Genomic DNA, 17,782 nt, shown 5'->3' with positions numbered 1-17,782 from the left:
TTACAGCTGCTGACGCCTCATTTTAAAGCTTCATTAACATTAAAGTCCAGGTGATGTCAGGTGTCAGTCAGAGCTCATTTAATACAATAACCTGTTTAAATATATTATTATTCTGCAAACTGAACTTTAAACTCAATATAATCAAAGTTTTCTTTAATGTTCTTTATGTGGTTTAACCAACATGCTGAGGCTCAGTCTCAGTGAACCCACATGTTTACACAGGTGCAGTGCGACACCTAGCGGCCACATTTGGCGGCTTTTCCTCCTCCACAGTCAACATGGAGCCGCTGCTGCTGCAGAGTGAATCTGTTATTAAAATATCTCATGTAAGTTCCACACATGTCGAATTAATGTCCTGTCATAAAGTGAAATAATGTGCAGACTGGTCCTGATACGATACTGGAGAACTATGGGAGCTAACTGTCTGATTTAACACCGTACACCAGCTCTGCTGACCTGTGTTCTGACTGCAGTTAACTAACTAGTACCAATCAACTAGTTGACTTACTTTTCATGTAGACTTCACACAGACCCGCCGAAATCAAGAGCAGTATATGTAGTTATGTTTTTAACTGAAGATGTTTGTGGATGTTCAGTCATTTATTTTATTTTTCACGTTCTTCCAACAATTGAAGGTTTTTATAATGAAGTTCTGCAGCCGCAGGTTTTTTCTCTCTTTGCCTTTAATGAGAGTATTTGGGTGATTTCTTCATACAGCTCCTCCCGAAATCAACGGCACTGAACACAGTGATATGTGCACTCAGGATTTATCTGGATATTATCAGTATTTCTTTATTTTTGTTGGTCTGTCTGCTGCCACCTGCTGGAATAAAGCAGCACTGCAGGTGTGTGGACGTCACTCTACATTAACACTGATGAAATAATTGAGAGTGGGAGCTGAGAGGAACAGGAGACTGATCACATTTCTGCTTCTCCCAACAGACTGAAGACTCAGGTCGAGGCCAGAACAGTCAGAGGAAAAGTCTTCAAGCAACAAACTGAAAGTTCTTCAGCAACATATTCATGTGGTCAGTGGATTCAGCTTTATTGATGAAGTCGAACAGCTGTTGTGTTACAGAGATGGTACAGACATTACAAAGTTAGAGCTCAGCTCTAAACATCAGAAACATCTAACAACTGAACACCACAATGATGACATGGACTCTGGGTCAGGGTAGAGGTAGAGCAGGGAAGTGAGATCTGATCACATGTAGAGACTCATTTTAATACCAGGTGTAAACTGACGTACTTGTGACCGATCACCTAAGACCCATAAAGACCAAGTCTGAACAGGACCACAGACTGGATCAGGACTGGTTGTGTAATCAGTGGTTGTTTCCATGAATAACCACTGTAAATACCATCCGACCAGCAGCTTCCTTAAGACACGTTTTTTCCTAAGAAGTTACAAAAACTACAAGCTGTGTGTACAGTAGAGTTGTAGTTGTTATGACAGCTCTGTACACCTGACACAGGTTATTTTGGAATAAATGTAAAATTAGTCTAAAATAACTTCAGTTAAGAAACCTGTGTGTTCTCTAGACTGCTCTTCAGTTCAACATTCATTTTGTCAGGTTCAATCATGATGGAGTCCGACAAATAAAAATCATGTTTTGAACTGATGATGGTCTATAAAAAGTCTGAGAATCACCACTGACACTCTGCTCAACCCCCTCAAATTCAAAGACGCCTCTGACGCCCAACTTACTGCTTTTTCCTTTCAGGACCACATTATGTTTGGGTGGATGGACCTCTGTCCATATACGGCCAGCCAAACGCCCACATCATAGAAGGATAGCAGAGTGTGTGGAGACAAACTGAAGAGGCTGTGGACTCAACCCAAGACTCAAGAAGAAGTAAAACCAATATGTAGTAAGTGTAAAATAATACAAAGTAGAGCTGCTGTTTCTTCAGATTTTTGTTGGTTTCTTTATTTCAGGAAGATTATGGATCATGAAACATCACAATTTATCAAAGCAGTTTCCCATTATGATGTGAAGACCCTCCAGAATACCCACAATTCTCATTGCTCATCACAGATTACTACTGATTCAATTTCACACGTTTCTGTTCCCAAGTCAATTATGGAGGCAAAGAGAATGCAAAGTAACTCTATACAAATAATGTCTGGATATTTCTTCTTCTTCTTCTTCCTGGTATAAAAATAAGTTCTAAGTGCTTCACACACTTTAATACTGTCTCTGCTTTGGCATGTTCACAGCTCAGATGTCAGCACGTGTCGTCAGTTGTAAAACTCCAGAAACATTTAAAGAAACAAATCAAAAAAAGAAACATCAGGTTGGACTGAATGATCTGTGCCGTTGTACTTGTAATCACCACTAGGAGGTGCAGTTTTTCCACTAAGTTTCAAGTCATCCATCCCATTCTTGTGAACGCAGTATCTCAAATTCCCAAACTCAAATTTGGTACAGATGTTCACGGACTGAAAGATGACTGGAACAGATTTTAGTAGTCAAAGGTCAAAGGTCACTGTGACGTCATAAAACATGTTTTTGGCAATAGGTTAAGAATTCACATGCTAATTACCTGCAACTGATGGAGGCACACTACAGGGAGGAGGTCATTCTAGTTTTCATTTTGACTCATTCTTTCAAATCAAAAGTTAGAAGTTGCAGATTTTTATTTGAAGCCTCTAAACAGAAAAAGGTTTCAATGAGGAAACAGATTTAGATTTTTATTGGCTCAGTTTGGTTGATTTTTCTTTCTTTTTTTTTAAAATGTCAAATCCACAACTGAATTCCTGCATCTTATTTGTGACCATCACTAAGAGGCACAGACCTTTGGTTTGGTGCATATGTGCAGATATTATATTAAAAATTTGATAATGGTAAAAAACATGTTAACAAAGATATTCTGGGGTTTTACTGAAAAATCCGAAGACGAAGTTAGTTTTAGGATTGTAGGATTGTTAGTGGAATAAACAAAACACAACATGAACATGAAAATACTGAAAAATGGAAAAGAAAAATCAGCCAAAGGGAAACTCCCCATGTGACATTAGCTGCGTTTCCATCCACTTGTTTTTATACATTTTAATTTGCGCAAAAAAAAAAATCTAAATACCGCAAAAAAAAAGTTGACTCATCAAAAAAAAGAAAATGCAACAAAGTGCAACGGAAACAGAGTCAGTGAAAAAACACTGATGTCCGTGAAGCATGAAGAGAGGAAAACTTCAGATCTGTATGGAGCGATGAGGGGACTGAATCAGTTTTTCCATCGTCTGAGCTTTGACTGGAGCTCATCTTGCTGTGTCCTCTTCTTCTATGGTGGAATTAGTGGCAGCGACTGGAGAATCAGCTCCACCTGCCTTTTATCTCAACAAACCAACTCCTAATACTCACATAACTCTAGTGTATAGAAACATGTTTTAATTTACTTTTGGCTGGTGACGATTTGATGTTTGTATTGTGTTTCTGACTAAAAAGTCCAGAATGCCTCAGTGACCTTTGAAAATCCCAAACTGTATTCAGCTTTCAGTAGCATCTGTTGTTTTCCTGTTGTATTGAGACTGAACTTTCCACTCCAGTCAAACAATTTAGGAATATTTTTCATACTTTGGAGACTGTTGGGAAAACTGCTTCTGTAGCTAATAGAAGACATTCAAAAGAACTACAAAATCCAGTTATCTCAGAGATAATAAAGCAGGATAAAATAATAAAAGCAACTTTTTACTACTACTATCAAAGAAAATGAATCAAAACATTAATTCACCCACAACCCACAGCCAATCACCGGCCATCTGCTAGCTACTTCATCAATCACAGAACAATCATAGGTGTGTACGTGCACATGATTCAGGTCAAATAAAGGTAAAAGAGGAGAGACAGATCATTTGAAGAAAGGCAAATGTGAGGAATTTGTTTCAGGGTGACTGACGAGTCCAAAACGCAGCGGTTTTCAAAAATATTTCTGCGATGAGACAGAGCCCAGTGTTCTGCAAACTTTTCACTAGTCACTTTTTAGATTTGGCCTTGAGTCTGCAGGGCTTTTGTTTCCCTGCAGGTGGTTGGATATCGCCTCTGAAAAGATGCATTCACACTATTCTGCTTTTGTTTTCATAGAAATAACCCTGCCTCCCCAGAGTGAATGGGGAGTACTGAAATAATCAACTGGCCAATTATTCATGTTGGAGGAGCTTTTGAAAACTGATTTAATGTAAACCACTTGGCAGTTTGAAAAAATCAGTATAATGTGAATGCAGCATTAGCTACAGGTGTTTCTCCTCATCACAAACCGCTGTTCTAGAAAACGCCATATCCGTCGGTATGACGCGTCGCCACAGCGAAGGCAGGATAGCCCTCGTAGGTGGTGTAGGCGGTCAGGTCCTGGCCCAGAGATACAGCCTGCTTCAGCTGGGAGGCCACCGCCGACGACGCCGGGCTCGCCAGAGTGTAACCTGGAGAGAAACGAGACAGAAACTCACAGTGAGTCTTTTACTTTGAAAAGAAATGAGTGTGTAGTTCTGTGTGATGGCTGGTCACTGATCAGTCATTTTGTGTGTGCTTCAGTGTTTCAAAGAGTTTGAACATGTGAAAAGATGTTAAGCATCAGAGGTGACAGGTCGTCTGCAGCAGAGCAAAGTGTTTCAGTGGCACCAAAGAACTGATTCCTGCTGCTCAGTGTCTAAGAGGAGTTCCTCTAAAATGTCAGAAGTTCCAAACACATCCAGGGTTTCTGGTAATAAAATCAGCCAGGTAGGACTGACTACCTGTTACCACTCTGCTGTTTGATTGGCTGTTTGCTGAGTATTTCTCTCAAGCAGCTGTGGTGGGTAAGTCTAGAGATTGTTGTTACAAAGCAAATCTCTGGTAAAAATAGATGTAACGCTGGGTGGTTGTCCTGGAAAACATGGCTGATTGCTAATGCTAACACTTTACGATACGGTAAACAAAAATTTGTGTCGTTACTAGAGAATTTTGTGATCTACAATGTATTCTCTGATTATTAGTCATCAGGTACGTACTTATTAACAACACATCAACCATCAGGTTGTTCCTGATTTGTTCCACACTTGTTCTTTATGCTGCATTCCATTTATATCAAAGGTCTGCACTGGGAGTGACGTCACCTCAGAGTTAACGGTGTTCAAGTTGAGAAGTCAGAAAAACATGGACGCTCACAGAGCCTTTATAGTTTCTCTTTCAGAGTTTAGACAACTTCAAAACAAATCTGCTCCATCTGAAGAACACCTCAGCTATTAACGTTGTTAAAAAGATGTTCACATTTCAAACCTGGAACATTAAACCATGAGGGTGAACTGATTCAGTCATATCTCAGACTAGCCGTTGTTAGCAACAGTTGAGAACAGGTGTGCTCTCAGCTCAGTTTGGATCTAACATTTCTTTATGGCCTCTTTAGTATTTTGTTCTTTGGTATCACCTGCTTTCTGCAGACTGCTGAGCGTCTGTTAGTGGTTTGTTGAGTGAGGAGTTAGTTGGCTTTGGGTACGGACCTTCACATACCTGGGAAGGCTACTGAGGCCACAGCGGCAGCAGTAGCACAGCTGGCGTCGGCGGCGCCCTCCGTCTGCAGGCCGAGCGTCTGCAGGGTGTGCTCGGCTGCGTGGACTTTAGCTTCCTCTACAGCTGCACACAGCTTGGCAGGGGTGAAGGGATGGCTGCAGACAGACCGAGAGGCCAACGTCAATCTGACTAAAACAGCAGCAGCTGTGTTACAGGTAACACTCAGGTAATAGTACTAGCAGCGGAAGTAGTAGCACAAGTAGCAGTAGTCAGGAGCCATAACAGATAAAGGAGTGGTAGGAGCTGTAGTAGCAGTATTGGTAGGAGTTGGAGTACTAATGGCAGTGGTAGTAGTAATAATATCAGGATCAGTAGTGGTAGTAGGAGTAGTTGTAAGCCTAGTAGAACTGGAACTAGTAGTAGGAATGGTAGCAGTAGAGGTTGCAGTTTGAGTGCATGTACTTGTAGTAGCAATAATGATAGTAGTATTCAGTAGTGTTCATACACATTGGGGTACTGTGTAGCCAGAGCTGGTACTGTGATCTTATAGAGGAAGAGCTGTCTCTGGTCTGGACCAATGGCAGAGTGGAGCTGATAGACAGGCTGACCCCAGTTATTCTTCTGACACAGCTCCTCCAGGACCTGGGGGGAGATGGAGAGAAGGTTCAGACCAGTAAATAACATCCAGATGTTTCTACACATTCGATCAGATACAAGGAGCTTTTATCTGATCCCAGATCAGTTCAACCGCTGAGTGAACTGTGAACATCATCAAACTGTTCAAACTCTCCTGACCCCTCTAGGATCCGTGATTCTGTCCTGGACTGTGGTCCAATTTTTTATTTATGAAGGTTCAAACTGAGTTAAATGATGTGGCAGTCTGTGAGTGTCAGCCACGATCAAAGCTAGTTCAGGTCTCGACTTCAGGAGCTTCAGTGCCTCCTAGCTTATCTCCTTTAACAGAGGAGACTTTCCTTTACCAAAGGAGAGAATGACGTCCCATGATTCCTTGCATCAGCAGCAGCAGATCCACGAACAAGTAGAAACAACAGAGCTCCTGTTTTCTGTTTGAGACTTGATCAGAAACTGATGGAAATCCTTGCTGAGAGGCTGAGCTCCAGGTTTCTTCTCTCTCAGATCCAGTCAGGAGTCATCATGAAGACCTTCATGTTATAACATTATTTCAACATGTCAGGCCTGTTTGTTTTGATGTTGTTGTTGTTTCCTTTCAGTAACTGATGGTTAAATGTTCCTGTGTCTTCAGGAGCTGTGATTCTGTGTTGGACAGGAGATTTTTCTGACTATTCGACCGCAGTCCTGGTCTTCAAACATTGGACCGTATTTCTAGACCTCAGCTGGTCATTTGGTGCATACACTGTTGTTTCTGACAGAAATGGACAAACCTTAAAAAATAAAACCAAAGTTGTGATAAACCAGGTGTGTTCTGTTACCTGTGGTGCAGGTTTGATGGCAGCGGCCTTCAGGCTCATGGCGGCAGGGTTCATCGGGGTCAGCTCCATGCCTGGCAGCAGGTCATACAGCTTCTCCTCCGCCTGCTTGTCCGCCTTCAGGCCATAGGAGACGCCGCCGCTACTGCCGCTGCCCCGACCCATGGCTCCTCCCCCGGCGGCGTAGGCCAGGTAGCCCCGCCCACCCAGCCCCCGCACCCCCGCAGCCCCTACAGGTACAGTCATGTAAATTTCTACAGGAGACCGAAAAGGCAGTGAAATCAATCAAATCACCGGAAATCAACCGGGAAGAAGAATCACACAGTCAGACAATTATTCAATCAGAGTGAACAGGTACAGTGGTAGCCATGGTAACAGAGCTGCACCTCACATCTACAGGGGTAGTCATGGTAACCTGTACATCTCTCCTGCTGTAGTTTCTTCAATTGGCTGAGGATTGTTTCTCTGAATGATTCATTTTCCAGTTTACTTTCAAGTGAAGTGTGTGAAGTGTGAGGAGTTATTTCAGACTCCCAGCATGCATTGTGGCAAGAGGCACCTCCTTACTCGATTACTTACTGAAGTTACTGACGAAATAATTGAAAACACACACTGCATCTTAAATCAGTTCATTGTTAAATTCTAGCTTGGCTGTGAAGGAATTCAGCACCAACAGCACTCGAGGCTCATGGGTAACGTAGTATTTAGACTTAAATCTGGTGGCCACAACATAAACCTATAGAGTTGTTATGAGAGTTACAGTTAAAATATAAAATATATCGCAGGTATAAGGTAAAAAATCAGGTGACAACATCGTTGGTTTCTTAATAGGTTTTCTTTCTCTTTCCCACTATTTTTAAATATTTCACAATTGAATGAATCACATTTCGATCTTTGATATACTCATTACATTCACTCAACATGTTCTCACCTGGAACACTGCCTCAGAGATATCTACTGAAATTAGCATGCTAACCAGCTAGCCTCGGCCCCGGCCAGTCTACCTTCAGTCATCAACATGCGCGGATGAAGAAGCAGCACAGAGGGCGTATTCTAACCTCATCAGTCATGTTGAAAATGGAACAGTAAACTTTTATCACCACCACCTGCTCCCAGCAAGAGGCCATGTTTGACAACAAAGAAAAGAAATGATGGAAACACTGATGTTTCTTTCTACCTCTGGAGACAGCTCTCTGAACTCTCGATGTTTCTTTTAGACTGGTGAGTAAACAGCTGTTCATGCTAACGCTAGCTAACAAATAGACCCTTTAAGAAGGTCACGTCCAGAACTAGCAGCCCCCTCCCACCTTACACCTCCATAAAGTTTCACTTTTGATTAAGTGGATCATATTTGATTCCTTGTTGACAACAACATTCAGGCACACAGATCATTTTTAGAACATTCTTTATATTTGTGTGATCGTGATTTGACACAGGACAGTTGAACTTTTAAAACACTGATCATGAAAATCATCTAACTGGTGAATTGGCCGCTCTCAGAGCTTCACCTCTGCTGCTGCTACTTCGGTCAGTCTTTATGTTCTGTCCAAATGTACAGTTTACAAAGAGTCATTTTGGAAAATGATGGGTCCTCGATTTCAGACAGAAGTACAAAAAAGCAGCTTCGAATGGTCAATTCACCAACAGAAATACATTTGATCATGTAGACAGGTCCCTGCTGTCCTATGAAAACCCAACTCTGTTTGTTTTCAGTTTCAGCTGACAGCAGCTTTAAAACACTAAACATGAAAATGCAGGAAAAAAACGAGTGCAAAAGGTGCTCAGACTCACACAGAGGTGTTTCTGATGTACTGCATCAGATGAAAATATTGACATTACCGGTTGTTTATTAGAGGGAATTCATTACTCTGTAAAACCATACGACACAGACTGTGATACCTCTCTAAACCTTGGCTGGACTTACTGGCTGTTTAAACCCTGGGTGTTTCCCTGAAACCCTGTTGGTGAGTGTGAGCTCGTCTTGCATCTCGACTTTCAACCAGTGAACCAGTTAAGCGAAGCATGTCCGTCCTCACCTCTGACAGATGGCGTCCTGATCAGACCTCGACCTCCAACATGAGCTTTGGTTGCTGGGAAACGAAACTGACCTGGTATGGCAGCATAGGCCTGGGGGGCGTAAAACACAGGTGCCCCGAGATATGCTGCTGAGGGATCGTACACCTGGAGGAGAAAATCTGATATTATTCATTTTCAGTGGGGAAATATTAAAGATTTATGAAATGGGCTGACTTTGCTCATGATCAAAAATTAGTGAGTTGAGAACTTTGCCACAAAAGTGCAATGACTGAAGGCCAGTCTGAGGTTTATTCTTGTTCAGTCTCTTAGTCACTCTCTTTTTCAGCTTTCTCCTACACGGTTATCTCCAGTCTCTGTGCCTCTGCCATGATGTCCCTACTGACAATACCATGCTAGCTCCATCTTATAGCAGGCTGAAGACACAGCAGGTGGTGTGTGACGTAGTGCTGTAAAACCTTACGTACATCTCGCAGGAGATCGTACCTTCTTAACCCAGGTTCCACAGAGCAGCAGGTGTCCAGGGAATGACAGAGGCTCCATTCTCCCTGTTACACTGAACCACCACAGTGATTCTGAAGCTGATTTTAAGGTCAAATAGTTGCTTTAAATGTATATTGGTACATTTCCCTCAACCAAAACAGACACAGCCGTGGGTCCCACATGAACCTGGTGTCAGAGTTGGTGGTGTTTGTACCTGTCCCAGAGTGTAGGCGGCGTAGTCGGTCTGCAGCAGAGATCCTCCTCGTCCTCCGGTCCCTCTGGTGTAACGAACATAACTGTCTTTGTCCACCGGCTTTGCCAGAGTTACCTCGATAGGAGAACCATCTACCACCTGGAGGGAGGAGGAGAGGGACTGAATTTACCCCCTCCAATTCTAAATGTCAGGTGTAAGTTACAGGTGCTGTATGTCCATATACATGATCTTAAAGACCTCGTAATACATTTTAACCCAACATACTGTTGTCTGTGCACTGCACGGTAGAGCTGCAGTGATTAATTGATTGGCAGAAAATTAATTTGCAACTAATTTGATTGGATGTCTATGAGCCAATCACAGCGTTCCACATCATCTAAAGGAGACCACGATAGAGCGAGAGGAAAGGAGGAAGTGTAAGGTACATTTTAATCTATTTATCATATGGTTAAAGTACATAAAGCATGTTTAAATTGTGTTTAAACATGGGATGTTTTATTATTTTTACATGTCAAAATGTCACATTAAAGTTTCATAGCATTTCCTCAGAAACAAATCCATCTGTTGAAGTGGTCGGATTTGAGTGTCACTGGAGAGAAAAGGAAATGAATGACTGTTCTGAATTTGATTTTCTAACAATAAAATCAACTAAAATGAATCCTACTGATTGATTCAACTTAGGAGACTTTGAACATACTGATGAGTGTTTTTGTGTTTGGAACATAATCAGGTTGTGAATGAGATAAACTAATGATTTGTCACCATCAGAGAGTTGTCGTCCTCTGATCAGGCAGGAGTCATGTTGTGATCACAGGAAAACAAAAATCCAGTCGAACAAATCTGAGGCATAAATAAACGTGTGATGTTCTGACCTTTCCGTTGAGAGCATTCATGGCACTGATGGCGTCTTCTCTTTGAGTGAAATGGACGAAGGCGTAGTCTCTGATCTTCTTCACTCGCTCCACTGCACCTGCAACGTAAAAACCTAGAATTCAAGTTCCTCTCACTTTACAGTTGCTGTCCCTGTTGGTGCATTCAAGGACAATCTGACATCTGAACTTTGAGAGCTGACTGCTGAATTGTGTTGTGTAATATTTTAGTCAAGTCAAGTCAAGTCAAATTTTATTTATATAGCGCCAATTCACAACAGAAGTTATCTGGAGGCACTGTACATATAGAGCAGGTCTAGACCGTGCTCTTTATCTTATAAAATTTACAGAGGGAGACCCAACAGATCCATCATGAGCAGCACTAGGCGACTGTGGCAAGGAAAAACTTCCTTTTAAGAGGCAGAAACCTCGAGCAGAACCAGACTCAGGGTGGGCGGCCATCTGCCTCGACTGGTTGGGTTTAGACAGAGAGGGGTGGGGTGGGGGGATGGGGTATGAGAAAGACAGTACCTGGTTTTAGGCTGTTGAACTCTTTCTCGATGGTCTCCTCTGTGGTCTGCAGCATCAGGTTCCTGACATACAGTATCTTGACTGTTGCCATGGTATCCTCATCGACCTCCACCTCTGGCTCCGCCCAGTCCACGGCGATGGCATGACCCCACAGCTGAATACGACCTGAGACACAGAGATACGACCAGGTAGGTCTGCTCATTGTGTGGTTGATTTGTTTCTTTTTGGGGTTGTTCTGAAGAAACATGGTCCAGAGGTTCTGGATCTGTTCCTGGTAGAACCCTTCAGTAATCCACCAGGATACTAACAAGCCAGTTATGTAATATCTTCTGACTCTGCTGGGGGGACCTCCAGGGTTGGCTGAACCAGATTTCAGGTGGGACAAACCCAGCGTTGCACAAACATTTAATCTTCCTGTTATGAAGACTGTTCAAACTAATTAGTCAAAGACACATTTCCTACATTAAAAACCTGTTTAAAGAGGCTCCGGTAATAAACAGACTGAAACCACCAGCAGCTTTGAATGTCTTCCTGGTCCTTTCTAATATCTGCGATCATACAGTGTTTATCTTATCATCACACTCATCACAGCTCCTCTTCTATTGGACACTGACCCAGTGACACAGGCTGTGATTGGCTGCTGATAACATGGTCTTAGTCCATCAGAAGGAGACTTTGACATTTTTTTATTATGTCGTGTTTGGAAGTAATGTTGGTACTTTGGCTGCTCTAAAACAATGTGTTTACAGAACCAGCACAGCTGCATGTGTTCGTTCGGCAGCGAGCTGTTGCCCTCAGTTTTCCCTCTGAAATGAACTGGATTGATTGTGTTTAGTCAGCTTTATTTTTAATGAAAGTTACTCCTCAGAGAAAGTTTAGGAAGCACTGGTTGAACCTACTGGCAAGCTTAAGGACACTATAATATTTGAGAGTGGACAGCTGAACAGATACAAACAGTAGTAGCGCGGTTATTGTTTGTCTTTTTGGTTTGACAGTCCTTCATCTCCTTTGCATTACCACACAATAAAAACTTATGAATATTCAGAGCTCGATATCTACCTGGCAGCAGTTTGCGGCGGGCCATGGCAGCCGCTCGGTGACTCTCGTACTCGACGAAGGCAAAGCCTCGGTTCTTGGACTTGTCGGCGGCACTCGGGTACACAATGACATCCACGACCCCTTCGGTGACCTTCCTCATCTCAGACAGGATCTCCTCACGCTTCTTCGTTTTGGGAATCCCTCCCACAAACAGACGGCAGTTGTCGACACTGGCACAGACACCGAGGAGGCGGCCATTCCTACAGTGATGAGAAACAGTTTGAATATTTTGGATGAATGCAGGACTCGTCAGGTTGTTGAGGAGTTTGAAACTTTAGTTCAGGATGTTAATGCAAATGAACCAAACCCTGACCTGATCTCATAGTTGTTAAGTTGCTTCATGGCTGCTCTGGCCTCCTGTTTGTTGCTGAAGGTGACGAAGGCGTAACCTCTGTTGTTCCCGTTGAAGTCCATCATCATCCTCACCTCGTAGATCTTCCCAAACTGGAGATGGAAGTTAGAAATGTGAGAACAGCATGTCAACCTGACCTCGTGGAATCGTTCAGGATCTCTAACGCTAACCCTCCGTCTCTGACCTTCTCACACAGCGGAACCAGTTCGTCTTCAAACAGATCTCTCGGTAGTTTGCCCACAAAGATCTCGCTGCCTCTCTCTGGTGGCGGGCCGTCCCAGCCGGGCGGGGGGCCGCCGTACCGCCGCTGGCCGTTCTCCTGAAATGCACCATGAAAAACCAGTGTGTGTGACAAAATGATAAACCTCCTCCAGAGTCAGACGAGACGGTGGATTTGAGTCTCAGATAAAGGTCCAGTTCTGCTACTTCCTACCTGTCTCAGCTGGTATCCCGTACGTTGCATGAGTACCCGGAGTGCCGCCTCCTTCTGCATCCCCGTCACTCCGTCCCCGTTTGTTTTCTGATTGGATTCCATTGGGTGTGATTGACAGCAAAATGTAAATCAGGGAAATTAGGGGTGCTCACTGGAAAACAACAGAAAACAATAGCGTACGTGTTATTTTTCTTCTTGCTCCCTACACAGCTTTAAATCCGTTGATCAACCTCTGTGGTCTACGGTGCCCTGTTGGTCAAAGCACAACAACATTTCAGAAAACTCCTGGTTATTTCTCTCTTCTGTTGGGGGGGTTAGGCGCAGACTGAAGGAGGTGAGCGTTTCAGGCCACATTAAAACCATATCATAACTCTTATGTGTGAAGATGTAAGTGACCAGTATCTGTGGACATCCAGTGTTTCCCCATGAACTGTACTGGAGCAGAAGGATTTCGGTGTCCTCATAGAGCTGAACTGATCCTCCTGTTTTCCTCTGAGCCACAGATACGAGTCGTGTTTTGAAGCGAGGTCAAGGTCTGTCCTGTAATCATTGACAGAGTCTCAGGACTGGCTGCAGCCTGACGTCCATCTCCCTGTATGACTCAGTGGAAACTGGGAATTCTGGGATGAAACAAACTCCTGTTTTTGTTCTCAAACATTTGTTGGATCTTTATTTAAATAAATTGCTCTCTGGCCTGTGACTCTGACTTCAACATTAAACTTTAAAAAGTCTGAACTTTCTGAGGATGTGAGGATAAGACAAAGTGTCCTCACGTTTATAAAAATCTCTTCTTTTGTTGCTTTTACTTTCAGAAATGTCCTTATACTGCTGACATGTCCTGAGACGACCTGATGGATTTCTCCTGAGACCTGAGCGTTGATTCTGTCTGCAGGTTTAATCTCTCCTGCTGTTTGTGATTGGTATAAAAACTAAACCAGGTCTTTGGACAGGAAGTAGATTTACAATCATCAGTGAATTAAACTGTTTATTTCAGTGTCTATACAACACAACATGTCTAAAAACCTTCATTGTCTAACTGTACATTTTCTTTCCTCCATACTCCAAAACCAGGAACTAGGGTTGAAAAAGGGCAGAAAATTTCTGGTCAATTTCCGGAAACTTTCCATGGGAAGGTAAACTGGGGAATTTTGGGAATATTCCAAGTTGGACACTTAACTAAAAATTAACAGTACATGTGGGATAATTTCTACAAACTGTCTCGTGCAAATATAAGTCTAAACATGTAGTTTTATCAGAAGCAGACGCTGCAAAATAATCCACATTTAAACACTTACGTTTTTGACTTTATTTGTGAGTAAAACTTTAATCCATTATATATAGAGAAACAAAGGCTCCATTTACACATTAATTCTGTTGTTTTAAATAAGATTATTCAACTACATTTAAGTTCCTGTCATAGTCTAACCTGCAGCTTTGCAAGTTTTTTTTTTATTCCAGTGGAAATTCCTGGAATTTTTCAACTCTTAATAGTTATGTCCATTTAGTCTGTAGCTCTCTGTTTGTCTCAGTGAAATGATGAAGAAACATCCAGAAACAGGTTTTGTTTTTCTTGACCTGTAGAATGTGTTGACACAGATTGCCGCCATCTTGTTGTTGTTAAACCCTGACTGCACAAAGAGCTGTCAGCTAACATGTTCTTTCATTCACCTGCCTTTATTTAGAGGACAGTGAGAGAGGGGAGAGAGTAGGGGAATGACATGCAGCAAAGGTCCAGATCAGGAGTCGAACCAGGGACCACTAAGGTCCACATGATATGCGCTCTAACCATTCGGCTATGAGGGTGCCCCCAAACACACTGTCGTTTGTTCTGACTCACACCGTCCTGCTGCCACAAACACCCACTACAGAACCAAACGTGGATCAATCCGCCGCTGAAAATAGTCCCCAACAAACGTTCTGTTTCCTCCTGTTTGTTTGATAAAACCTCAGTGAGCAACTGTTTAAAAACAACTGAGACTCTTTTCAAAATGAAACTATTAGTTTGTCATATTGTCAACACACACACAGTGAAGTGGCTACTTAAAGCTAAGCTAACACCCTTTGAACCTTAAAGAAAAGGTTGATTTAATCAGTTCAATGCTGCTGCATCCATTAGCATGATGATCTCACACACACACAGACACGCAGAGGTCAAAGGTCATCAGTGATGATGATGACCATCTCTTTGCTGTACCAAGATACTCCTGACTTTTGAATTTTAAGAGAAGTGTGTAAACTGAAGCAGCAGATGTAGAATATTTCCATCTGAGCCACATGAAAACATGGAAACAGTGTTAACAGTGAGTCAGAGTAGAAACCAGGAGGTTTTAACATTTTCAGTTGAGAGCTTGAGGACGAACAGACGAGAGTCTGTCAGTGGAAAAACAAGCAGCTGGACTCAAAAAAACCTGCCGCTGAAAACCACCAATCAATAAATGCTGATAGGGGGGCGTCTCTCTCACACACACACACACACACACACACACACACACACACAGCTGTGGCCTCCATCTTAATTTTATCTGTAGATTTTTAAATTTTCACAGAAAAGCTGCAAACTATGGAAGCCCATTTGTGCCCAGACAAGAAAACATTATACTATAAAATAAAATGAAAATATTAAGTCACATTATGAGATTGGAAGGCAAGTTTGGACTTTGAGTCAACATTATTGAATAGTTTAAATGCTGACATGTAGTAAACTTTTTAATTTGAGACAGATAATTAAATTATAATTTAATGTTGTTTTCTTTATGTTGGTGTTAATGGGCTTCCATATAATTTCTGCTGAAAAATGACTTTCTCTGAACTGACTCACTGATTGATCTTTAAACAATCACTCCAGCACTAATCTCATGCATTTGAACACCTCACGCAGCCTTGACTGACTCTTTCATCTTCACACGCACTCAGAGATCTCCTACGACTCCCAGCATGCCTTTCACCAACTCGGCGTCATCAGCCTGTTTTAGCCTAAGCTCTAACGAAGTCATCAGTCAGTTTAAAGACACTGTGCAGTTAGTTTGTGTTGGTGTCTGACTTTTATATCAACACCAGACTCCATTGACAAAAACGAGGATTTAACCAGGAGCTGCTGGAATACCACTGCCTCCATCTGTTAGTGTGTCTGTGTTACTGTGTGGTACTTTTACTTCAGTAAAGTAACTGATTACTTCTTCACCAAAAACACATAACACTTATAATACTTCTGTACTTTTAGTTTTACTGTAGTTTTACTCTGTGATGTGAAGTTTTTCTACTGATCATTTGTCATTAAGAGAATATTAATGTGAATATTCAGGTTGAAGAGTTTCTGTTGTTAAACTCGGGGGTTGATTAATGAATAATTAATTAATGATGATGCATTAAGGTGAAAATTTACTTAAATTATTTTAAGTAATTCAAAGTACTTTCTGCTGATGATACTTCTGTGTTTAACACAGGACTTTTACATGTAATAGAACAAACATAAACCATATTTAAAGTTAATGTTAAGTGACATTATTTTAACCCTTAAACAGAAACCTTTTACTGCAGTGAAGTATCCGATTACTCCTGCTACCTCTGTTACATTTAGTTTAAACCATCAGACATGAACACACTGTAGGTAGAGAGACATTCTCTGACTCTCTCTCTTTGTCTTTTAGTCTGTTTGGAATAAACAGCGGTCGAGTGACACTGACTTTACTCTCTCTCTCCCCATTATAACACATTAATCACACACCAGTGAAGAAGAAGGGGAGTGGTCGAACGACACTTACTTTACACACTCTCTCTCTCTAAGATTCAAATGTAAAAACTTTATCTAGATGAAAAAGAAAAACTTACCTGAGCAATTTCAGAGATCACCTCCCTCCGATCAGAGCTGTGTCATTCTGAGCTCTGAGTGTGTGTCTGTCTGTGTGTGTGTTCACGTGTCATCATGGGCCTGTGTGTGTGTGTGTGTGTGTGTGTGTGTGTGTGTGTGTGTGTGTGTGTGTGATCACATCATATCAAACTCCAAAGGTTCACTGTCTTGGTGTTAGCTTTACGAGCCGGCTGGCGTTAATGTTTAACCCACTGCTATCTGTGGACACACACACACACACACACACACACACACATGCAAATACACAGATGTAACACACACTGAAGCAGAGGGCCTTTGACCAACAGTCACTATCTGGATCACAGTGCTCTGCAAAGGTCTCTTCACCTACTAACACACACACACACACACACACTCAGTGACACACACACACACACACACACACACACACCAGGAAGCTGTCACAGTCCTTGTTAAAACACTGTTAGCCTATTAGCACACTTCCCTTCCCAGCATGCATTGTGTTTTCACTTTGAGTCACATGGTCGTCGCCGTTGCTATGGTTGCACCCAGCATCCACACACTGCTCAGGAAGTGCAGACAGCGACGTTCACTTCCTGATTGTCAGTCACGGCGTGGTCCTTCACCTGATTGGTCACGCTCTGATCATGTGACCTGTTTCAGCCTGGTGAACATGGAGGATGAACCACAGGTGTTTCTGACCTCGGTGTCTTTGTCAGCAGCTGAACAACTGTTACAGTTTGAAGTATTTTCTGCCTCTACTTCCTGTTTACACCAACCTGAGCATGCTCAGTTTAGGTGACCGGTCATATGATCTGTTAGCATGTTAGCATGTTAGCACTTCCTGTTCCCTCGTCCCAAAGTCAGTGTGTTTCTGGTTAAATGTCTGAAATAAGGTCTGTGGTTTTAACACAAGCTCAAGACATTTTCAGATTTTGATTCTCCGACATAAAATGGGTCAGTAAATCCCCCACTCCTGATGTTTGAAGCTTTTCCGTGTCTTAAAAA

At 42.3% G+C, this 17,782-nt stretch overlaps 2 protein-coding genes and 1 long non-coding RNA gene across 7 annotated transcripts in view; 2 read left to right on the top strand and 1 right to left on the bottom strand.

Moving 5' to 3' along the window:
* The window catches only part of LOC108891492 (monocarboxylate transporter 9), a 50,593-nt gene that overhangs the window by 32,589 nt on the left and 222 nt on the right, over positions 1–17,782 (top strand). The window lies entirely within an intron of this gene.
* On the top strand, positions 183–3,344 carry LOC108891505 (uncharacterized). 2 transcript variants are annotated; one of them, XR_001962321.2, is made up of 4 exons: positions 186–326; positions 718–845; positions 943–1,028; positions 1,725–3,344. It is a non-coding gene; the product is annotated as an uncharacterized LOC108891505 (long non-coding RNA). The 2 variants fall into 2 exon arrangements; XR_007809942.1 differs by having other exon boundaries at positions 183–326; positions 943–3,344.
* a1cf (apobec1 complementation factor) lies at positions 1,906–16,920 on the bottom strand. 4 transcript variants are annotated; one of them, XM_018688663.2, is made up of 13 exons: positions 16,774–16,920; positions 12,946–13,096; positions 12,697–12,831; positions 12,474–12,604; positions 12,122–12,360; positions 11,063–11,227; positions 10,535–10,632; positions 9,663–9,800; positions 8,968–9,112; positions 6,935–7,185; positions 5,989–6,125; positions 5,484–5,638; positions 1,906–4,417 (listed from the first exon to the last, which is right to left on the bottom strand). In XM_018688663.2, exons 2-13 carry the CDS (start codon positions 13,045–13,047, stop codon positions 4,263–4,265), a joined length of 1,851 nt encoding a protein of 616 aa, XP_018544179.1. In that variant the 5' UTR covers positions 13,048–13,096; positions 16,774–16,920; the 3' UTR covers positions 1,906–4,262. The 4 variants fall into 4 exon arrangements, with proteins under 4 accessions (XP_018544179.1, XP_018544180.1, XP_050923700.1 ...); XM_018688664.2 differs by having other exon boundaries at positions 6,935–7,161; XM_051067743.1 differs by lacking the exon at positions 16,774–16,920 and adding an exon at positions 13,342–13,485.

This window comes from Lates calcarifer, unplaced genomic scaffold, assembly GCF_001640805.2.
Source record: "Lates calcarifer isolate ASB-BC8 unplaced genomic scaffold, TLL_Latcal_v3 _unitig_1979_quiver_622, whole genome shotgun sequence".
In the NCBI taxonomy this organism is placed as follows: domain Eukaryota; kingdom Metazoa; phylum Chordata; class Actinopteri; family Centropomidae; genus Lates; species Lates calcarifer.
Note: the sequence above shows the minus strand (reverse complement) of the source record. Positions and strands in the feature narration are given on the sequence as shown.

What these genes read in the sequence shown, in the direction of transcription:
- a1cf (XM_018688663.2), bottom strand. Translation starts at nt 13,047, where the DNA reads ATGGAATCCAATCAGAAAACAAACGGGGACGGAGTGACGGGGATGCAG. An exon ending in TGGTTCCGCTGTGTGAGAAG is followed by an intron (nt 12,605 to 12,696) that starts GTCAGAGACGGA and finishes TTCCATCTCCAG; the next exon opens with TTTGGGAAGATCTACGAGGT. An exon ending in GCTACACAGTACCCCAATGT is followed by an intron (nt 5,639 to 5,988) that starts GTATGAACACTA and finishes GTCTGTCTGCAG; the next exon opens with CCATCCCTTCACCCCTGCCA.